Source organism: Ambystoma mexicanum, chromosome 2p (assembly GCF_040938575.1).
Source record: "Ambystoma mexicanum isolate Mex_15411 chromosome 2p, UKY_AmexF1_1, whole genome shotgun sequence".
In the NCBI taxonomy this organism is placed as follows: Eukaryota; Metazoa; Chordata; class Amphibia; order Caudata; family Ambystomatidae; genus Ambystoma; species Ambystoma mexicanum.
Genome location: NC_090923.1, coordinates 1,160,726,782 through 1,160,750,983, shown reverse-complemented (window position 1 = coordinate 1,160,750,983; position 24,202 = coordinate 1,160,726,782). Strand labels below are relative to the sequence as shown.

Genomic DNA, 24,202 nt, shown 5'->3' with positions numbered 1-24,202 from the left:
AAAATCGTTCGGGCGGAGCCAGAGGTACATTCCCAGGTAGGTTGATCTGCACTGGGTTCGTAGAGGATGTTGAAGGAAGATTTGCCCCTGATGCGGGTAACGGAGTTTGTCCGGCTTGTGACTGTAGCAATTGTCTAGCGAGATTGTCTGTTCGCTCCTTGGAAATAATCAGTTCCCTTCTTAGAGCATTCGTTTCCTGACAGGCTGCATGCACTTCTGCTCTTAGTTCCCCAAGTAACTGGGCTAGCTGGTCGGTATCCAAGGTTTCCATAGCGCCTGGGTGGGAGTTTTGCGGTAGGCTTTGCGTTCTGTAACGCTCACCTGATTCCCGCAGAGGCGCCGGTCTTGACTGGGTGAATGCCGTATCTTCAAAGGTGATGTGTAACACACGGTTGGCTCTTTGGGCTGGACCTCCGTGCACTGTATGTCTGACTCGAAGAGTAAGATGTCTGCAGATAGAAAATATGGGATTAATGAACTGGGGTTATTGGGTGCATCTCTCCTCTTCCCTTTCTCTTCTCCTGTAGAACCCCAAAGGTTAACACCCTCACCTTAGGTAAGTGAACTCCGAGCTCTCCATCTGCCTCGGGGCAGGGTGCCGTAACCAGTTTCTTCACTGGATAAGGGTGCAGGCCTCTTGACCTCAGAGGACTGCTGTCCGTCGTTAACTGCACGAACGGTAAGTTCTGGGCACTTCAAATGTCTTAAAAGTCTTTTGTAATGATATCTCTTGTTTTGCAGGGCTCCGGCGATGGCGGATGGCGGGCTGATGAGAGTTGAGGATCGAACCCGCGTGAGGAATAGAAGCGCCTGGAAGCACGTAAGTAAGCGCTTGTAGCCTGCTTCACGATGCGCACTAACTGTCCCTTTTATCTTGCAGGTACAGTTCGGAGCTTTAGAGAAGCTGAAGGGTGCTGGAATACCCACTGGATTCTGCGTGGGAAGGAGTAATGGCACGTGAGTAATAAAGTTGCCCAATGTCTTTAAACGCACCTTCTTTTGTCTTTCAGATGCGGGATGCAGCGCCGAAGGCCTCCGGAGCGTGCAAAGAGCTGGTAAGCTTTTGTCTTTCAAGTGCCGGAATGCAGTGCGAACACCTCCGGAGCATGCGAAGAGTAGGTAAGCCTTTGTCTTTCAGATGCCGGAATGCAGCGCGAGGCGTTGGTGACAGCCGATGGACCAGGTAAGAGATGCGCTGCCACTGAAGACCGTAGTGCTAACCTGTTCTTTCTTTGTCTTTACAGGTGCTGCTGAAGACTGGATTCCAGGATGGTAAGCCTTTGTTCCCTTAGGCCCAGGATCAGAAGCAGAAGACACAATGAGCGTTCTGCTGCAGAGAATGCAGAATAACGCAAAGCAAGATTCATCCATCGGGTGTGGTTTAAATAGCCTCCTGTAGTGCTTAGGTGTCTCCTTCCACAGCCACGCCTAGGTAAGAAAAGAGTTCCTGCTTTCCAGAAGAGTTCCAGTGTACTGAACCTAGGGAGTGGCTCCTGCCCCACCCAACAGGAAAAGTAGTCCAAAACAGAAGAGGATCAGGGGTTCAACTGGCAGGTAAGTAAGCAGCATGGTCTGCTGCAGGTAAGTCCACCCAAGCATTATGAGCATTAGATTGCTCAAGTAACTTCATTGTTCGAATTCCAAATTAAGTTTTTTAGTAATTAACCTCTATAATATATTCTTCTAGTAAGACAGTCACCGACCATTCACTTAAACTCCTAAACCTTTATCTAAATCTGAAATATGTACTTATATACGTATCCTTAAAATGTTCCATTGACAAGGTTAAGTAGCAAACTCAGGCTAAAATATTCCTTACTGGGTTTTCTTAACTCCAGAGTGAGAAACTAGACATTTTATATCAGCTTAACATCGAACGACCAACAAGCAAAATCATTTCTTCAAAACAAAAATTACAAATATGTATGCAATTACTGATGCTTAAATTGTTTTATTAGTAAGGGCAAACAGCTAACTTTGGCTTAAAAAACTCCATCTTTATAACTTAAATCACAAGCTTGCATTCACTTACTGATGCTTTAATTATTGTATTAGTAAGGTTAAAAAGCCCTTTTTCTCAATATTAGATTATGTTTTTATCGTTTCAAAATGGCAGACAAACACATCTCTATGCGTGATGATGTCACCACGTCACGTTAAATAACGTTGGGCGCTGCGTGATGACATCACCGTACATTGCTTTGACACTATATTAAGCGTGGATACAAACGCTTACCTCCGCAGGGCGTACCTCTGATTTGTACCCCTCCCCAGAAGTCTTTCCAGGAAGGCAATCTTCTCCATTTTGCCACTCTTAACTCCCGCTCAACTGTCAAACATTCCTCTGACATCTGCCACCTCCTGGAGGAACTTGACCTCGATGTCCTCAGTCTCAATGAGACATGGTTCACGGCCAGCTCTGTCACAAGCTTTGACACTCTCCTCCCTGATGGCTACAAGATACTCTCCGCGCCGAGGTCCAACCGCTCCGGGGGGGGTGTAACCCTGATTTTCTCCGAATGGATTCCTGCCTCTGTCATTCCTATCCTGCCTCTGTCATTCCACTGCAGACCTACTCCTCTTTCAAATGCCTCACCTGCAGGCTCTCTCTCTCTCCTAGCCATTCTCTTACTGTGGCTACTATCTATCGGCCACCTGGTCAGATCTCCTCCTTCCTCTCTGAATGGGCGGACCTTTCCTCTTCCCTCCTAGTCTCGACCACTCAACTCCTCCTTCTTGGAGACTTTAACATCCACCTGGATGCCTTCTGTCCTTCCTCTGGACTCTTTTGTGACCGCTGTGACTCTCCATTCTCCCCTCTGGCCCGACTCACTCTGCAGGGCACACTCTGGATGTTCTGATCTCCTCAGACCTTCCCCTTTCCATCCCTCGCACCACTCCTCTCTCCTGGAGTAATCACTTTATCCTTTCCTCCCAGCTCACACTCTCTTCCCCCCAGGCTAAGCCAATTCCAGCACTGCCACCCACCTTCTCTGTTATCCGACCCATGAAGCGTGTGTCAGTTGAGACTTTCACCGCCACTTTCTCATCCCCCACTCTGCCTTTGGCTGACTCACATCCTGACACAGCCCTTTCCATGCTCCACTCTGCTATATCTGAAACTCTTCATTTCTTGCCCCGTCATGAGGATCCGCTTGAAGCCCAGAGCCATATGCAATTCCTGGTACGACTTTGACCTCGTCACCCTCAAACGCATGTGCAAGGTGGCTGAGTGGAAATGGTGTGCTTCTGGTACATGCTCTGACAAACTGACCTGCCGCGTGCTCCAAAGGCAATACTGTCTCTCTGTCTGCATCAAGAAGAGAGCTCACATCCAAGCCTGCGTCTCTGCGGCATCTAAAAACTCGGCCAAACTCTGCTGCAGTCTCTACCTCTCCTGTCCCCTCCCAGGCCCTCTGCTCGGCTCTGACTTCTCATTTCATCTCTAGAACTCAGGACATCCTGGCCTCCCTCTCTTCCTCTCCCCTTGCCCCCTCTACTCCCTGCTCTTTCTCAGGCCCTTCTTTGACCACCTCTCCTCCCCCATCTCTGCCTTTTCCCTGTTCTCCCCAGATGAGGTTTCTATACAAGTCTGATCTATGAAAGTCTAATCAAAACAGGTTCATCCCTGTTCCTCCAAAACCATCAAGGACCATATTGACACCCTGGCTCCTGCTCTAGCTGACTTCAGCAACCACTCCTTGGCCACTTGAGTCTTCCCTTCCCCCCTGAAGCACTGCCTTGTGCACACTCTTCTTAAGAAACTCTCTGCTGACCCGTCCTGCCCGGCTAACTGTCCCCCAATCTCCATCACTCCCTTACTGGGAAAACTCCTGGAAAAGCTGGCCCTCTCCCATCTTAATCTTCACACTGAATCTGATGGTTGGCTTCATGACCATCAGTCTGGCTTCACAGCTGCCAGAAGCACGGAAACTGCTCTCCTGATCATCCATGAAGACCTGCTCTCAAACCTTGATTCCAACACCCCCTGCGTACTTATCTTACTTGACCTCTCTTTTGCCTTTGACATGGTCAACCATGCCATCCTGCTCAACTGTCTCTGTGATAACCTGGGTATCACTGGTCAGGCCCTGGGGTGGCTGACCTCTTTCCTCTATGATCGACCCTCCCAGGTCCAACTTGGGTCCTTCCTCTCATCTATATCTATCTCCACATGTGGTGTCCCCCAGGGGTCTAACCTCTCTTCCTGACTGTTCAACCCATACCTGGCACTTCTTGCCCACCGCATTGTTACTCTCTGCCCCAACTTTCAGTGCTATGCGGATGACACTCAGCTCATTTTCAGGCTACCTTCGGCCACCTCTTCTTCGCCTCTCATCTCTCACTGTCTGTCTGTTATCCAGGAGTGGTGTGCCGCCAATGATCTCTGCCTTAATGCCAGTAAGACTGAGATTCTCCTCATCGGCACACCCGCTTCCTCCTTTCCTGTCACTCTGTGGCCGGCCTCTCTTAGCCCTCTTCCTGCTTCCACCTGCGAGGCAAAAAACCTTGGGATCATCTTCGACTCCACACTCTCCTTCTCTCCTCACATCTCTGACGTCTCTAAGAAGTCATACAACCAGCTGCACCTCCTCAGGGGTATTCTTCCTTTCCTCTCCTTCCCCAAGAAGCTCACTGTCTCCAGAGCTCTGGTTCTCTCTAGGCTGGACTACTGCAAAAGCCTCTTTATAAATCTCCCTGTTTCTACTCTCCGCCCTCTGCAATTCATCCAGAACAGGACTGCGAGACTTGTCCTTGGACTCAAGCCCAGGGATCGTATCACTCCAGGACTGAAATCTCTGCACTGGCTTCCAATGGCTGCGAGGATTACGTTCAAAACCTTCTGCATTGTCCACAAGGCATTCTGGGTCCTGGGGCCTCAATACCTTAAACTCTCTCTTGCTACATATCTTCCTTCTTGAGCTCTTCGCTCATCCGCGTCCAACTCCCTCAGGGTCAGTTGCTTTTCCAAGCAACGAGTTGGTGGTAGATCTCTCTCTTAAGCTGGGGCCTCCCTCTGGAACAGCCTCCCTGAAACTTGAGGAGAAACATCTCTATTTCCGGAAGCACCTCAAAACCTTCCTCTTTGCTTCTGCTTTCTCTCCTCCTCTCCCCTGCTGAACTCCTGGGTGAAAAATGTACTGGTCACCTGGCCACCCTCTGATCTCGGGCTCAGGTCCCCTCCCCTGCCAGCTACACACCTGCACTGCCTCCCTGGCAACACCCGCACTTGGGGACTGTTTTTCTGTATCCACACAGTTCCCCACCTGCACTTGACTCCTGTTGTCTGCACTTACCCTTTGCACTTGCCAAAAGCTGGCCCTACTTCTCCTATTGTTTTATTTATTCTATTACCCCTTGTACTGTACATTCCCCACCTCCCTCCACTCTGCACTTTTCCTCTTACCCCTTCCCCTGCACTTGCGTGATCTGAATGACACTTGGCCTAGTAGGATCGCTGTCTCTGTCTTCCCTCTGTTCCCCCTCCCATGTTGCGTCGCGCCTTGAAACACCTGTGTATAGGCGCGTTATAAATGCCAAATCATATCATATCATCCTTTAGATCGGCTGGGACCAAGTAGCATTGTAAACACTCTTGACATAATCCACTACGAAAATACATCAGCGATTTTTGTGCATTATTAGCTTACTAGACGAACGTTGGAAAGGCTTTGAATCCCATAAATGATATAAAGGGCTAGAAGCCTATGCCATGCGCATTTGACTGCTAACCAAATGCATCACAGCGCCATACCAATTAATTCGCCATGGTACTATCTTGTGATCCTGGGTACATTGTATATTCAAAGCTTGGTGAATTAATTGGGAGGAAGGAGAGCAATCAGCACTTAGAGATGGGGGGGGGGGGGTGATTGATGCAGCCCTAAGAAATGGGACGAGGAAGAGGAGCTCTGATGATTTCACTATGTACCCACATCACAATACAATCCGTCCACCTTCCAGTGCCGAGACTTTTGTCCCCAGGGGAGGGAGATCTGGCAGCCTCAACTATTTTCTGTGCAGGGGTTTGTACGGCAATAATTGATGGGTTTACTAACTGCCTGATAACGCGCAGTTACTCCCTGCTCATGTCTAGCCCCTCGCGTCTCATTTATGAACATATTGGTGGCGGTGTGTGGCGAATAGTGTCTTGCTTCCTGCTGTGCGTATCCAACATGCCTAGAAGTCCTCCAATGTCGCCGTGCCGGCCAGGCCTTGGTTGAAGCCTCCAGATGACCCTGCAGCCCCGTCCCACCTAAGGGTTAAGCAGTGAAAGTTATTGTAATATTCTTTTAGAAATCTGCGAGGCGGCACCCCCACTTGCCGCCCTGTTCGCGCCCGCACAGGTACTCCCACCTCCGCCGCCCCCACCCTGCCCCTCTTGGCAGAGAGACGCTGGTGGGAGGGAGACAAGCTCTGTTTACCTGAACAACGGCAAGTTCTGTTTTGTTCAACTGCTCAGGGGGAAAATTCATAACTCGGTGTCAGCTGGGGAAATAAGCGCGAGACTAAAAGAATGCAGGAAACCGCAAACCGATTGGCTGATGTTCCGTCCTCCACATCCCCGGGAAAAAGACGGTGTGCGGGACCGCCGCAGAGAATCCCTTCGGCGGCTGGGGAAAGCCCTCAAGCCAAGCCCTGCTCCTCCGGCTTCCGAGGGCACACACGCCAAGCCAAGCCCTGCTCCTCCGGCTTCCAAGGGCACCAGGTGTTCAGCGATTCTTTCCTCCAAGTCACCACGCGTTAGCTGGTCCTCTGTGAGGAGCCTTCGCGTGGCACCGCGCGTCAGTGCTTAGCCTCCAGGTGGCGCTAACAGTTCCCGCCAAAGTGTCTCCACTCTGCACTGGGCCTCTGGTATTCACATGTCAAGGAGGAGCCTCCAGGTGTCCCATCCTGACAATTGCCCCACTGCCAACTTGCCAGTCGGCCTCCTGTCTTGCAGCACTGAGGTAAGCACCGACAGGAGTGCCTAGTGATAGGAGTGCCAACAAAAAATCGAGTGGAATGTGCAGTAGCACAACAACAAAAAAAACCCCAAGGGAAACACAGAAAAGAGTGCCATGTGGACTGTTCAGGGCAGTGCCAATACGTGTCAAGAGGGGCGGGCCCAAGAGACACAACGAGATTGCGAAAAGGATCATTGAGAGGAGGGCAACGAAAAGTGCCAAGGGGAGCACTGAAAGAATACAATAGGAATGACAAGATAAACACCAAAAACTGCTTCTCAAAGAGCACCTACAGAAATAACAACAGGAACGAAGATACAAACACCTAGAAGAATGCAAAGAGACACACTGGAAGGAGCAGCAAGACGAAGACCATCCAGCAGGGCAGGAGTAGAGCACCCAGGTGCTCCCCAAAAAGAACACCAAGAGGAACCCCAGGAGAAATGTCAAGAAGGGTGCCTTGAAGAGCGCCAAGAAGAAGAAGATCAAAAGAGCTCCAAGTGGACCACCCCGAGGAAACCTGAAGAAAGGCACCAAGGGGAAAACCCGGAAGAGAGGCGAGAAGAGCGTCAAGAGGATCACATTGAGGAATATCTGGGACACCACCAAAGAGTGTACCAAATATCACACCAAGTGGAATAGCAAAAGGGGCACAGCGTAGAACACCAAGTAAGTGAACGAAGAGCAGCAGCAGTACCAAAAAGATTTTAAAAAAAGAAAAACAAAGGAAAGCAGCACGCAGAACACCAAGAAGAGGCTGAAGAAAAACACTAAATAGAGAGCCACAAGAGCAACGTCAAGAAGGTGACAAGAGGAAACCCGACAGAAAAGCCAGGAAAAGAATCTGAAAGACCACCTCAAGAAGTGGAGAGCAGAACCGCAAAAAGAGCACCACAGAGAGTGCAACAACAAACCGCAGCACCAAGAATAGCTTCAAACAGTGCACTAAGAGAAACTTCAAGGAGAGCAACAATAGGAACTCTTAACTAGAGAGCCAAAGGAAATCAGCAGAACAACACACTACAAAAGGGTCCGAAAAAGAAACTGAAGGGAAACAATAAACGGAGCACCAAGATTTCAAACACCAAAAAGAGTGCCAAGGAGACAGCCAAAACCTTTCAGAAGTGGCACATCAAGGGCACAGAAAGAGAAGCACAGAAGGGGCTTTTCAGTGACGTGGAGTGTCGAGGCCAGGAGAGAGGTATAGTGCCAAGAGGAGTACAAGCAGCATGCGGGTGACCCTAAGCCTCCTCCACCTGTGTCGCACCCTACCCTATATCGGACTTGTGCTATGCGGAGACGGGTAAGTGAGGGAGAAACTGTTTATGATTTCCTGCATAGCACAAATTACACATGTAATCTCCTCTAATCACTTTGATGTATTTAGGATGTCAATCTGGTGCCGTAAAGCGTGTTGGCTTGAAATCACTGGAGAAAAAAAAGCAACAGCCCAGCACAAGCTCCTATCACTGTCTTCGCACAGCTCTGCTAGTGCCAACCATCCACATGCCCACCAGTGCAAAAGTATTATTTACCCACCAGCATGAGCTCCTGACCTGGCCAGCAACACATGATCTCACCTTCCCACCAGCCCAATCGTTGTACCATTTCACAAGCACAGGCGTTCATTGGCCGCTACACACCTTTGCACATTAAACTTTCACACACGCACATGGGTGTTGCTAGGTCTGGAAAAGATATGGGGCTATGTTAAAGTCACGGCTTTTGGGACTCAACACTAGCTAGCCTTTTGGTTGGAGTCCCAGAGTTTCTAACCAGGGCTACAACTAAAAGACCCGGGGTTATAGCCCCCTCAGGACTACCCTAGTAACGCGCAAACACACACACCCCCCCCCCCACCACCACCACCACCGAAATATGTACAAGCTTCTCTCAAATTTACAGGGAACAGTTACAGCACTGAGAACAGGATTGCAAGCTCCCCTCACACACATGCCTTAGGAAAGCATGGGCAACAGCAGGATGCATTTCCTTTACAGACAAGACAGGGACAGAACGTGCAGTGGCTGTACACATGTTCCTCAACACACAGAAGGAACTGTTACAGCACGAACAGGAGTTGTGCAGGCAACCTTTTTGAACAGTCAGAGGACAGGCAGCAGCAGTCAAGCTTCCTTAGTTCGTGGAAATACAACAGCATTGGAAGGAGCAAAGCAAACTTCCTTCACACAGAGAACTTGAACATTATACCGAATAGGTGTGTGATTTTCTTTTGCAACCAGAACAAGTACAGCAAAGGCATCAGCATTTCAAGCGATTTCATCCACATTGCCAGCAGCAATGGCAACATATCTCACACAAACAGCAGCTGTGCATGCCACCCTGGCGCACGGAACTGATGAATCACAGACTTAGTGCCAGCTTTGCTAAAAGACTCACTGAACTGTTGCAGCACAGACAGCAGTAATATGAGCTTCCCTCAAACGTGCACAGAACACGCATTGGCAATGGCAACAGTTTTGGCTTCGGTGTAGATATGGGAAAGGTATTTGCCAGGCATTGCAGGAATGGTACTCACTAGTCATTCATGGTAGCGGCTTGAACATGGTGCACGTACCTGGGCATATGATAATACTGGGTGGCAAATGCCTATCTAATGCCTATACACATGCCAAAACTTTTGGCTTCGCTAATGCTTGTTTTTAACAGGACTTCAGTAAAGGACGCATACTGCTCATAAACCAAGTGGCTAAAGGCAGAACTGGTTAAGCCATTTTTATTACAGCGGTAGCATGTTTACAGCACCAATTAAATCATTAGCTCTCCGATGACGGCTTTGAACAAAATCCTTGCAGGCACCGCGAGTTCAAAGTTTGATTTTAAGTCTTGAAAAAGTTAGCTCAAAGAGATCCCAGGTGGGTGTATTTTGGGAGAAAGCGGCAGGAAATGGGTGGGAATTGCCATAGGGGTTAGCATTGCCATGGGCTGTCAATAGGTGGGTGAATAACCAAACAACACCTACAAGCATTCTGTCCCCCCTTATATGCCATCTCTTCCTAGCTGTACTCCAATGCATTCATTTCAGTTTATAGGTGGTGCTAAAGCACCAACTTATATCGAAAACAAAAAAATACAGCACAGGCAGTAGAAGTGCAAACTTCTTTTATAGATAGAGGAGGTTACGCACAGAGGTCAGCAGTGCAAGTGCCCATCACACACTGAATACACACCTTCATCATACAGTTGCACATGACCACACAGAATAGATACATCATAGCTAGCAGCAGTGCAAGCCTGCCTCAAAGCGAACAGGTACAGCCCAACCAACAGCGTTCCAAGCTTCCCTCGCTCCCAGAACAGGCTAAGCACGAAAAGCAGCAGTGCAAGCTCCATTAACATACAGAAGAGGTGCAACACGGGCTGCACCACAGCAGGTGTCTCTTACACGCAGAATAGGCCCAGCACAGGCAGCAACAGTGCACACTTCCCTCACACACTGATCAGATACAAGATAAGTAACTGGAGTGCAGCTTTCCTTCACACATCCAGAACGGTCAGCAGCACTGCACACTTCCTTTGTGCACTGAACATGTATAGCACATACATCTACAGTGCAAGCGTGCCTCGCACACAGAACATGTGCAACACATGCAATAGCAATAGTGCAAGCCACCATAATCCACAGTACAAGCTTTAACCACCGACAGAAACTGTCAATCACAGTCAACAGCCGTCCGTGCTTTGATCCAGCCACTTCTGACCTCTAGGCAGGTGCCGCAAGGGATGCACCAGCATGGCAGCTTGGACCATTTTTTGGGGCCAAAGTTTGCCAGTTTGATCAGTTACTATAGTGCACAGGTGGTGGTTTTGACTATTGACCTAGGGTGACCAGACATTCAGGTTTTGCTGGGACAGTCCCGGAATTTGGCCCTCCACCCGAGTTTTTTTTAAATTTAAAAACCCTGTTCCAGTTTTGGGGAAAAGGACGGTAGGCAATAATTATAAGGTAAATAGACAATACACTACACTCAGAATTTTGCTGCAGGAGGGGCTCGAACTCCCAATTTTACAGGGACCAGCCTCATGCATTAACCAATTGTGCCACCAGACCAGTTGGTCAACAAATAGACAGCAAGGACTGTAATGTGTATCAGCAAAATCTCTGTTTTATGCAAATATCCAGGGTAAAAACGGGCAAGTTATAAGCACTAGCAGTGCTGGAACTACTGTGGGATGGAGGGGGTGGGTGTGGGGTGGTTTGGGGGTAGAGGAGAATGCAGGGTTGGGCACGGTGTGTGGGGGGTGTAGTCCTACTATGGTGTTGGCCGCCCCGGTTTTTCGAATTGAAAATCTGGTCACCCTACCTAATGCACTCTGAAATGTACTATTTTCAACAAATATTACCAAGCAGTTTGTCCTGAAAAGTACCAAACTGCCATTTGTGATGGTATCACTCAATTACTGAGCGACGGAAAGGGCTGTGGGAGGTCTCCCCCATATATATTATTGCGTGAAGAGAAAATCAATCGACATTTTTGCATTCAGTTTTTTTTGTAATCAACATTCCTCGTTAGCAAACATGATAGATCCATGCACAACATGCTGGCCTCTCCTGCTGACCCCAGCAAGGGCACCCATCTACACCAAGCCTGAAAAAGGGCCAGCTTTGCGAGTGAAAGCTATCAAGAGGGGATGAAATATGGTGCAGGCTCAGGCTCCAAGCACCCAATCCACGTTCACCTGTAGCATCAGAGCGTGATTACCTTCCTTGAAAATCAAGCAATGCCATTTTTTTTAACAAGTAGGTCTTCAGGGCACGATAAATGTTGGGAACAAGCTCGCCACTGCGTTTATTTGACCTCACTTGCATTTTGACTGTCAAGGGATCCTAATTTAGATTGCCACTTAAATCTCACATCTGTTTCTATTTTGACACACTGGCATTTTTTTCGCAGACTGTTTGCCACTATGAATGTGCCCATTGCTGTATCTTGCTGACACTCGTGTACTGCATCCCAAGGAATGCATTGAAGTCCCACTTCGGGTCGTTCCAGCTGTTCACATAGTTGCACACATTTAACATGTGCACTATTTGGCCATACCCTAGCCTAAGCATTCATCACCTTCGGCTGGAGTGCCCCGCCCATAGAATACAGCTGAGTGCCACACAAAATTTGGTCCAGCTGTTCACATAGCTTGATTTGCTTAATCATTTGACACAGCCACCGTCCCTGTTAATATGGGCTGCTGTTAGGTACCTAGCCATTCCCTTCCTACCTTCGATCAGGCTATAAACGCACACACGCATTTTACCACTCCTCTCACTACCTCTCAACTCAGCCTTCGGTCTTCTATAGGGCATTCATCCTCACCGCGATTTGAGGCCATACCAGTGGCAGTAGGTGCTATACAAATGCCAAATAACATAACATAACATTGCTTCAGCTTTGATCTCTTTGGGTTGGTCATTCCATATTTTAGAGGTGTAGGCCAAAAAGGACTTTCCTCCATGCCAGAGTTTTTTAAACACTTGTGATGGATAGGTTTTTTATTGCAGATGTGAAGGTCCTTATGGGGTGGTACGTGTTGAGCAGGGATGTATGGTATTTGGGCACCTTATTGTGGTACCCCCTATGGGTCAAATAGAGGACTTTGAGTGGGATCTGGACATCCATAGGCCACCAGCATATGGCCTGAAGCCCAAGGCTGATGCACATTTAGGTTGGCTGCCCTTTTGTGAATGAGTCTCAATTTCTGTATTTGGCAGCGATTCGGGCCTGTGTGGGCACTGTTATAGTAGGATAGCTTTAAGATAACCTGGGCTCTTGCAAGCTCCACCTCTAGGGAATCTCCAGGTAAGGGGTGACCTACAGGGCATGAATTAATGAATACATGTTATTGATCGGATTTCTCCATTAACATAAACATTAAATGCATCATAAGAGAAAAACATTATACAAGATTTAAAATCAATTTAAAATACACTGTTAAAAATTCACCCCACTACAATTTCAAACTAAAACATTCTTCAATCGTCTTATCAGAGCCTTGCTCCCATAAGTACTCAAATTAACAATAAAATCAAGATCCGGACAGTTCCAAATAAAATACAATGCTGCTTTACAGTCCCTTATATGGTTTTCCAAAAAGAAGGGCCTTAGTATATCTATTTGCAAGTCCAAGTAGCACCTAAATATTATCAGAAAATACTTCAGATCATCCCTTACTTTTAGCCCACACATACATTTTTCCGATGGGTCTCCCAGTGCACGATTGGTGCAGGCTCTTAGTGGTAACATGTTTAAATGCACTAGTAAAATAGAGCGCCTACAGTCAGGCGAGGGGATACTACACACACTACCCACTGACTCGGCATTCATTCTCATAGCCGCATACACGTTCAAAGAGCCCAAAACCTGAACCACATTCTCTTCCTGGGCCAGGTCCCAGCTAAGTATCCAATTTTTAACCATTGATTTTAGGTCTGTCAGGCTTAGGTCTCTTGCTGTCAACAGTATGTTAAGACCCTCCTGAAATTTCTTGAACTTTGAACAAAAACCTGAGCCTGCCATCTCCAATAACAGGTACTGAATATTATCGTTTTTCAGGGGTACCTGCAGAACCTTTGAAAAAAGGGCACCTTGCCTCAGTTTAGCCTGTGTGGCAACTCTTTTGATTCCCAACTCCAAACGCAGGAGCACAATATGGGGTTCCCAAGGGGAGACCCGTCAGCCTTTTCATAATCCTATTTTGGGCAACCTCCAACTTCTCACAATTAGAACTCTCCCAAATTTCACTACCATACAGTAGCATACTCCACACCATGCACCTGTAAACCTCTATAGCTTTGGCCAGCATGGGCCCACCAAATGTATGGTAGAATCTAATTAACCTGTTTAACCTGGACCTGGCCATCAGATATACAGAGTCCAAATGCTTGCGCCAATTCCCGTTACTATCAAAGATCAGCCCCAGATAACAAAATGAGTTCACAACCTCGATTTCCTCACTATTAAGATATCATGAATAGTCTACCCTTTTCCTGCCATTGCTGAAAACTACAATCTTTGTTTTGTCCCTAATCAGGGCTAACTTATTAGTTTTAAAATAATCAGGGGCATAGTCAAGACTAGCTTTCAGCCCTGAGGCGGTCAAGTGAATCAAAGCTGTATCATCAGCATATAACAGTCCAATCGAATGACCTGCCCCCTGAACGGGGCAGATTGATCCTTGAACTTACTTCAGCAGGATTAAAGTCGGCTAAAAATAGAAGGAACAGTACCAAGGCCAGCGAGCAACCCTGGTTAACTCCCTAATTTGTAGAAAAGTCCTCCGTTAACCGACCTTGATTGATTGCCTGTACAGCAGCAGTGGTATCTGAATACCTGCATAGAATCCATTGCAGTAGATTCGAGGGTATATTCAGGTCCCTAAGTTTCTGCCATAAAGACCGCCTGTTAATTGTATCAAACGCCTTCTCTAGGTCCAAAAAGGCCACATATAACCTACCCCCTCTTATTAGACAATACCTCTCAAATAGAATATGTAGAACCAAGCAGTGGTCCATAGTTGAGAACCCACTACGAAACCCTGCTTGAGAGGAAGGTAACACTGTATTACCCTCTGCCCAATCTTCGACTTTCCTCTTTAGGCATTTATTAAAGATCTTACTGGGGATATCCAAGAGTGAGATTGTGCGGTAACAGTGGGGGTCGTTAGGTGTGCCCTTCTTAAAAATGGGGACAATTGTAGCCTTTTTCCAGGAACATTAAAAAGTTTTCCTAGAATAGTGGCCCACCATACAGGACTCCACTTCAATAGGTCCAACCGACGGCCATCAGAACCCACCGCCTTCCCCATTGGGAGAGCAGCGATACACTCCAAGATCACCCCTTGTGTAAAGACTATAAGCTCCCCCCCCTCACCCGGGTCACACTGCAGAGAAACACTCTCCCCTCCCACTTCACATAAGATGTTTGTGTAGTGGGGCACTCACTTATCACCTGAGATACAACACAGGTAAGCCTTATTTGGAATATCAAACTCTCTACCAACTAAGCTCCAAAAGAGCTTATAGTTATTGTTTAAAACCACATGCGCTAACCTTTCCCACTGTTTCACTGTGTATTCTCTCGTCTTAACTTTCAACAGCTTTCTAAAATCAGTTTTAAGAGCATGTAATTGGCCGGAGTTCATATCTCCACTTTTCACTGCCCCATTAATCTTCCATTTCAGGAACCTACATTCTTGATCAAACCAAACCCCATTCCCACGATCTGACCTTTCAGTCTGATTCCTACTCGATAGCAGTTTCCTACATTCACCAATTAGTAGCTCTAGTAGTTCATTTTGGAAATTAATACATACTATGCCATCATAGAGCTCTAGCAACTTATCTACAACCCTATGTACCTTCAGGACCATCTCCCAGTGGCCCTGACTCATACACAGTAGGCACTGGTTTACCCTCTTGCCATTTTCCTCCACCTGAGCAGGGGTCTGTCCAGAGAACCCCATAGCCACAACCAGTGGAAAATGGTCACTGTCCAAACGGGCTACCACCTCAAATCCAACAATACTAACAAAGGAGTAGCCGTCAACCAAACAGTAGTCTATAACAGACCCATGTTTACCCAGTCTACAGGTACACTTTGTGGGGCGGTGTCCGTTGCAGCTCCCATTTAACTCAACCATGTGACATTTCTTCATGAAAGCACTCAACTCTTTACCCCAGCTGTCTTCTCTTGGGTTCAGTTGACATCTGGCTAGGATTCCATGCTCTACCTCCAGTTGACAACAGTCGACCCCATCCCTCGCTGTTGATCCCAGCTTGGTGTTAAAATCCCCCACAATAAGAACATTACATGGGATTTCACACTCCAGAAGTTCCCCAGCACCTTCCTCAAACAAACATTCTACGATTGACAGTTTTTTGTTGGTAACTACACATTCACCACCAGCAAGTCTATTATACCTGGCCTGGTTTTCAACAGAACAACCACTGCAAACCCATTTCAAACCACCACCCTTTCAGCTGACCAGAGTAGGGATGTCCTCATATAAGTAAGCACACCCCACTCCTCCTACCTTTGCCTACGCTTTTTGATTCCAGTGCAAAACTAACATAACTTCTGAGTGTCGGAGCAGCCTTAACCCACGTTTCTTGTAGGCAAATGTTATCATAACCAGTGATAAAAGTGACCCATTCCTCATCGATAATTGTGGCATTTAACCTGGACACGTTCCAAGAAATCAGTTTAAAGTTGCTGCTCTTGACCCATGCTTTTAACCCAAGAAGCAATTCTGCTTACCCCCCGTATGGTGGAAATTTGCTGGGGAACAGCTCTACACACTGTCGTTAGCTTTCTTACAAATCATCATACTGGGTCTTACATTAACTGTGAGCCCACGGTCAACTTGGGCTGCTCTGGGAGCTTGTGCTGCTAACAAATTTGTCTCGATGCTCCTGCCAGTTTCTGTGTCCTCGCGTCTCCACTTCAGACCACCCCGGAGATAATATCCTCAAACCAAGTGTCATGTCTGTGGCATATTTGGGCCGTGGAGTCCAGAAGAATCTCAATTCCCATGTTAGCCAGCAAGTCTCTGCACTGGATCAAACAAGCTCTAATATGTGGATTGTTAAATCCTATGCGCACATTTCATCCACCACACAACATACAGTCTGAAAAAATATGGACATGAGAAAAGATTTTAAACAAAATACCTTCCACACCCAAGACAGTCCCTTTATTGCAGTGGGTCCTGCTTCTGAAAGTACTATTTAAATTTAAACTGCCTCGAGTCCTCCAGGGGATCAAAGACTGATATGTTTAGGATATTTCTCCTCTGTGAAAGATAGTGAGCTAAAGACTCTGAGTAAGGCTGTTGTAACCAGGACTCATGGCTGGCAGAGAGTCTCCCAGGACCCCCCCTTGTTATTTGCATATTTCAAGTAACTTTGGGTCTCACCCTAAGTTACTAGGGGAATCCAGATGGGACCCCTTGCTCACTATTCTTAGAGAGGCACAGCTACACCCTACTGATGAAGTTCAACCAGACCGAAACACGTGTCTGGGGTTGCTGTTGGTACTCTTGTTCAGAGGAGAATTGCCTAGCATTTCGGAGCTGGACTGCCCCAGGGCAGGACAAAGACTGATATGTTTAGGATATTTTTCCTCTGTGAAAGATAGTGAGCTAAAGACTCTGGGTAAGGCTCTTGTCACCAGGACTCATGTCTGGCAGAGAGTCTCCCAGGACCCCCCTTGTTATTTACCTCCAGGGGATCAGGGCTCACATTTTCATAATTTAAGATTGCAGGGTGGACAGGAAGCTCCGGAGAAGGCTTCAGACGCAAGGCTGGTTGCCCCGAGGGAGTTAGTTCTGAACTCATAGGGTCGGCTCTAGAGGCTGCTTGAATTGCAGGGATCAAGCTTGGCAAAGTCAGACCCCCGGCTGGAACTGCCTTCTTATTCATAGGTCTCAAACTCGAAGCAACCCCACACGACCGGTCACAAGCTGCAACATGACTAGTTGCTGCTGCAAGACCCTGCCCTTCATGAACAGGGGTTTTCTGATGTTGTGGAGCATTCAAGTTCAAACCAGCCACTGGGCGAGACCTTTCTCCAAAGCTTTTCATCTCTCCACCTTGGGCTACTTGATAAGTCGTACTATCAACATTTTGAGTTTCTAGCAACCTTCCCTTGACATTACCTGCCCCGGCCAAGGCCTGGCAAATTTCAGAGTCCAACCCTTTACTACACCCCACCTTCGGGTCTCCAATAGATGTCCAGGGGCCAGGTGCATGAGGATTGGAAATTGAGCCTTACGCAAGGCTTAGTTTATATGGCGGGAGAATGACATCACAGTATCAAGTAGGATGCCAAGATACTTTCCAGTTTTGGGAAAAGTAGGAAACATGGCAGTGAAGAGGAAGGGAGGAAGTGAAGGGATATCCAAAAAAGAGGATTTCAGTTTTGCTTGTGTTCAGACTAAGGTTGTTGACTGTCAATCTTTCTTGCACTGTTTGGAGACTGCTAGAGATGATATCAGGAGAGGTGTTGGAGTTGGGCCAGTTAGGAGCGATCTGAGAACTATCAGCACAGAGCTGAAACAAGGGAGAAACCTGGTTGTGGAGTAAAGCTAAAGGTTTGATCTAGAAGTACAAAAGCTCTGAGAATGGGGTTGATCCCTGTGGGTCACCTATATTCAGGGCAGAGGACTTCAATCTGAATATGCCTATTTTGACAGGTGTTGTGTGCTCGAAGGTGACAAGCAAGCAAAGGGCTGGTCCATCGAGTCCCATGTTGGAATGCAGTCTTTTAATGGGAATGGTGTGGTTGACATTTTAAAGTCTGCAAGGAGCTGGCCAACCCTACTGTAGCCACATTCTCTACTGTACCCACCCAGGCCTTTTGCTCGGCCCTGGCTGCACATTTCACCACCAAAACACAGGACATCATGTCCTCTCTCTCTTCTGCTCCCCCTCCTGCACCAACATCTCTTGAGCCCCTTTCGGCTGCCAGCACCCCTCCCCCTCTTCTCTCCTCGCTCTCCCCTGTCACACATGATGAGGTCTCTAGACTAGACCAGTCTATGAAAACCTCCTCCAAACAGGTGAACCCCTGCCCCTCCAAAACCATCAAGGACAACATTGACACTCTCGCTCCAGCCTTGGCCGACCTCTGCAACCTCTCTTTCACCACTGGAGTTTTCCCCTCCCCCATCAAGTACTCTCTTGTGCACCCTCTGCTAAAAATACCTCTGCCGACCCGTCTATTCCAGCAAACTATCGCCCGATCTCTATCACCCCTTTCTTGGGAAAAATCCTGGAGAAGCTGGCTATCACCCAACTTACCCTCCACACTGAATCTGTTGGTTGTCTCCATGACCATCAGACTGGCTTTAGAGCATCCAGAGGCATGGAAACTGCTCGTTTGAACACCCGTGAAGACCAGCTATCAAATCTTAACTCTAACTCTTCCTCTATCCTCATTCTCCTTGACCTCTCTTCTGCTTTCGTTACGGTTAACCACAACATCTTGATCACCTGTCTCTGTGATACTCTGGGCATCACAGATAAGACCATGGCATGGCTTGTCTCCTTTCTATCTGACCAGCCCTCCCAGGTGGAACCTGGGTCCTTTCTCTCTTCTATCACTCTCTCTACTTGTGGTGTCCCCCAGGGATCTAACCTGTCCCCATGGTTCTTCAATACCGACATGGTCCCCTTGGCCCACAGGATCTCTACCTTTACCTCTAACTTTCAATGTTATGCGGATGACACGCAGCTCTCTTTTGGGCTACCCTCAGCCTCCTCGTCCCCTTCGCTCATCCCTGACTGTCTATCTGCACTTCAGTCCTGGTGTGCTGTTAAAGATCTTTGCGTGATTGCTAGCAAGACAGAGATCGTCCTCATTGGGACCCTAGCTCCCGCTTTCCCACTTTCACACTGGCCGGCCTCCCTTGGCCCTGAACCCTCACCTACCAATGAGGCAAAAAATCTTGGGGTCTTCTCCGACTCCACTCTCTCCTTCTCTTCTCATATCTCAGACATCTCCAAAAAGTCCCACTACCAACTGCACCTCCTCAGAGGTTTTCTACCATTCTCACTTTCTGTCAGAGGCTCACCACCTCGAGAGCCCTGGTTCTCTCTAGGCTGGACTATTGCAACAGCCTCTTTTTCAATCTTCCTACTTCTACTCTTCGTCCTCTACAACTCATCCAGAATAGAAGCGCAAGACTTATCTTTGGCCTCAAGCCCAGGGACCACAGCTCTCTGGCGCTGAAATCCCTCCACTGGCTCCCCATGGCTGCAAGGATCAAGTTCAAGACCCTCTGCATAATCCACAAGGCTTTCTGGGGTCGGTGCCCGCACTATCTACAAAGCTCTCTTCCTAAATACTCTCCCTCTAGAGTCCTTCGTCCGTCCTCCTCCAACTCTCTGCCGGTGAGCCGCTTTTACAAACAGAGATTTGGGGGCAGATCTTTATCCTCTGCAGGTGCCTCCCTCTAGAACAGCCTCCCTGCCTCTCTCCATCTTGAGACAGAGCACCTTAAGTTTTAGAAGCTCCTTAAGACATTTCTCTTCTCTTCCTCCTTCTCTCTCCCTCTCCCCTGCTAACCTCTAATAATAATAATAATAATTTGGCATTTATATAGCGCTACAAACCCTCAGGTATCTGAGTGCTGCTTATTATTACCCACAGTGTGTGGTGCTCTGTTTCTTTTTTTCTCTCCACCCTCCTTCCTTCTTCTCCTCCCTAACTCTGTTCAGTTTTGCTGACTGGTTACCTGGTTCAACTCAGAGCCTTACAGGTCCCAAGCCCCCAAACCCTGTCAGTCTTTGCACTTGCCTCCGGGCCACTGCACTATTTTCAGCATTTCTTCATGCACTTTCAGTTTAGGCACGAGTGAGGCGACCTCTCTGCGCTTAACCCAGGGCCTGTTGGACTGGACACGTTTGTTCCCCCACCGCCTCTTCCTCGCACCTCCATCTGTACGCATGCATGACCTAAATGTACTAGGACTATTAATGTTCGTCTGACCTGTCCCCCCCTACCCACCCAACTGTGACACTTCATGCACTTGCACTGGGAAAAATGCTGTCAGGCCTAGTATGCTAGTTCTCTGTTTAGATTCATTTGGAAACTTCAAGGCCTAAGAATGATTCCTGTATTTCCTTGTTCCCTTCCTGCCTTGAGGCGCGTTGAAGCACTCCACCTGTGTATAAGCAATGTATAAATAAAGAATTACAATTACAATTACATAGGCCCCCAACCAATCACAAGGAAAAGGGATAGAAGATGATTTCTTGTCTAGGGATTTTGAGGATTTTATGTCTCAAGAAATGAGGGCTCTTTTGGTGTTTCTGTAAGAACTGGCACCCTGATTGTTTATCATGGAACAGGCCTTGCAATCTTATGTTATGTTATGTTAATATACGTTTACACTGCACCAAATCACCAATGTAGTAGTATCAGAGCATCTATGGTTATCCGTAGAGTGTCTTAGTGTGCGTCACCAGGGGTATCCAGACCGTAGTTGTCTGGAAGAAGGAAAATTAGCAAAAGGCAGATCAGAGGATGGAAAAGCAGGAAGTATCTGCTACAAACACAGCAGGGGAGAGATGCAGCGAGGGAGGAGGGTTAGACCTGCTGGGCTGACAGGCACTCGCAAGCAGACCTCGTAGTTTGCCGATCCGGTAACAAGGGTACCGGCAAGCTTACCGGTACCGTTGTTACCGGACCGGCACTCTTGTAATGAGGCCCCATGTAATGTTGGTTGCATGAGAGGTTGGAGTGTGTGTTCGATCCATCCTGGAACTTTGGTGGCTTATTTGCCCAGGCGTCTCCACACTTTGTACCGCAGGTCAAACTCCAGAATGTTAATTCTGTGACAACCAAGACTGAGCCTAGAATGGCATAGTCAATAATACAGTGTGTATAACGGTGAATGTTGTTGGTAACAGAAGGTAACTTCCAATATTCCAGATCTCTGGAAAGGTGAATTCATGGCCCAGAACTAGAGACTTCTCGAGCTTAATCGCTTGAAAGGTATAGATTTCGTGCAGGATTGTTGACTTATACTTCCGAATGTCTTCAAAGTGGGTGCCTACTCTTCTTGATTTTTCAAATCCTGCTGAGCTGGATAACTTGTTAACAGGACATCTTGCGCAGTTGTAGAATTGGAGGCTCTTTTCTCAGAACTGAAAGTAGAGGGACTAAACTAATACGAAAGGCTGTGGAATCGGTGATTCGACAATCAGTATCCGGGCCTGCAGCACACACCTTGTAAGGATCATGCTGACGCTTCATGTATAATTCACTCCTGCTTAGTTTTACTTAAATAGATCCTTCCAGTTTGAGAATAAAAATTGGAACACCCACCAGATCACTCATCACCATCACACTCTTACAGAACACTCATGTGGGCCCCTATGTAAGTATTCCACATTACATCACTCTGTTATGCCATTTGCTTGCAGCACCTCTCCATTCACAGACGAGACAGGATGCAACATTACAATATTTAGAGTATACAGCGCTATCGGCATATTGCATGCGGGAGGTTGGTTGATTGCTCTACTTGAAACATGGAATGTTGGCCTGGGACTACTTGCCATGTGGTCCCAAAGCAAACGCCCTTAAGGAGAGAGTGGGCATGATCGGACCTGGTGACCATGTCTCTGCAGGTGCTTTCCTGGCTCCCTTAACTTTTGGCGTTCAGCGAGATCTACTCCACAGACACTTTTGACTCTTGGTGGCCACCTCCATGTCTCTTGGATGCGAGCCCACCACCTTTCTCGGCCAGCTTTCCCTGGAGGCAGTGGCATGGCAGCCCTAATAGATACGCTTACTGTCATCCCTGGAAAGGTGCCAGTAGGCGGCCAGGGATGCCAGCTGCTGCTGGGCGGGTGTTCTACTGTGGTTGTGAACTGCCTGTGGCATCGAGTGTTGAGAGAACGGGTGGGAGCAGTCAGTCTCCAGTGCACTCCCTTTCCGTCCAGGCCAGGTGTGTGCTCTGCCTAAAATCACTATTTCTCTCTGAGGTGGACTGGCCAGTTGGGAAACAGAGTGATGCTCTAAACATCTGTGGACCATTTAAGTTGGAAATGGCGGAGAGGGAGACCCAAGTCAGGCTGGCATGCCACTCTAATTGGAAGGATGAGAATGCTAGAACCGGGTTAGTCACCTGCCAGGGCAGAGCCTCTGACATGCTCGTGGGGTTTAAGCAGAGTCAGCCACATGTCAGAATCAAGAAGGCCGCAGGTGCTGAGACACAGTCAGCTGCACGCTTCTTCCTTAAGAGCTGCGCCTTATCCTGTAAGGTTAGATATGCTCACATAACTCCATCACAGCACTGCCCTGAAGAATGGTGCAGAAGAGGAACATGCACAAGCAACCTGACACTTTAACACGTATGACTATGACTTAGCACGTGCCAATCAGCGTGCTCCCACCAGCTCCTGACTTTAACAGTGAACAGGAGTTGAAAAACAAAGCAATGCATGTATGCATTTATCTGGGCTTTTGTAACACGCGGCATGTCTATGAGATGCTTCAAATAAATAAAAAACAAGGAGGCATGAATAGGGATTAGTACCCCCCAACGGTGGGGTGGAGTGTTACACTCACAGACCAGGCTAATGTCAAGGTCTACGAGAGCTGACTGGCCCATACTAAGGCGGCTATTTACGTTAACATGTCTATCCGCGTCTTGAGACGAAGGTCAACCAACCCCTGAGAGAATGGTAGAATGACAAGAGAGGGCCACGCTGGCTCACACGCAAGCCTAATGCCCCCCTATCATGATGTGCAGCCCGCTCAGCTCTGTTTTGTTCGTCTACTCCAGTCTACGGGGGAGAGTGTGCCTGTGCAGTAAACTGGCAGAGGAGCCATACGATAATCCTGTTCTGGCAATATGCTTGGGCATCTTTCCTCGACAGGATAGAAGCTTGCCTTGGCTCTTGCCAGCATTGTACCCGTTGTTAGGCGACCCTTCACCCGGTGCCAGCAGTGCACAGACAAGGTCATTGTCCATAGCCTCTGGGAGTAGAAGGGCCCTTTGTGCTGTTTGGTGGGAGCGAGAGATGCATGCAGTGGAGGAGTCCACAATGAACTTTCATCAGTTGAGATCATTTTTCAATACTTGGCTGGGATCCCATGTCCAACTCCCCGAACCTAGGTCTGGAGACGCATCAGTTAATGTGAGACCCTATTTCAAGGATTTTGCTGTCAAGGGAGTCTTGGCTTCTGGGGATCATAATGCTTGATCTATGGACAGTTATTTGGTGAAACCGACATGCGATTAACTTTTCCACATCCCTGCCAGTCTTTCCGTGCTTCAATGTTTCTATTCTCTATCGTCACAAAACAGTATTGTTTAGATTGGTTTATGTTTAGTGTCCCTAGGAGGGACTATCCGGGCACAAGGCAGAGTTGTGATAGCCCAGGCCGGACTAGTCATTGTTTTATATTAGCCTTCTCCAAGACCAGGACAGAGATCAGAACAATAAGTCTCCCCTGTGTCATGCCTGTGTCAATGTCTCTCTGCCTCCTCCAGTATTTCAGACAATGGCCCTCATTGCAGTTTTGCCAGTATCCCGTCGGTAATTATGATATGATATGATATGATATGATATGGCATTTGTAACGCGCCTATACACAAGTGTTTCAAGGCGCGACGAGGCAGGGAGGGGGGAACAGGGGAGACAGACAAACGATCCTACTAGGCCAGGTGTCATTCAGATCGCGCAAGTGCAGGGGTAAGAGGACAGGAAAAGTGCAGGGGGGAAA

General features: G+C 47.9%; 1 protein-coding gene across 1 annotated transcript in view; it reads left to right on the top strand.

The window, feature by feature from the left end:
- The first annotated feature begins 6,441 nt into the window (after positions 1-6,441).
- The window catches only part of LOC138567264 (protein Wnt-7b-like), a 285,438-nt gene continuing 267,677 nt past the window's right edge, over positions 6,442-24,202 (top strand). Inside the window, exon 1 of the mRNA XM_069645295.1 lies at positions 6,442-8,250. Coding sequence (XP_069501396.1) covers positions 8,177-8,250 — 74 coding nt within the window. The 5' untranslated portion in view covers positions 6,442-8,176. The remainder of the gene's footprint in view (positions 8,251-24,202) is intronic.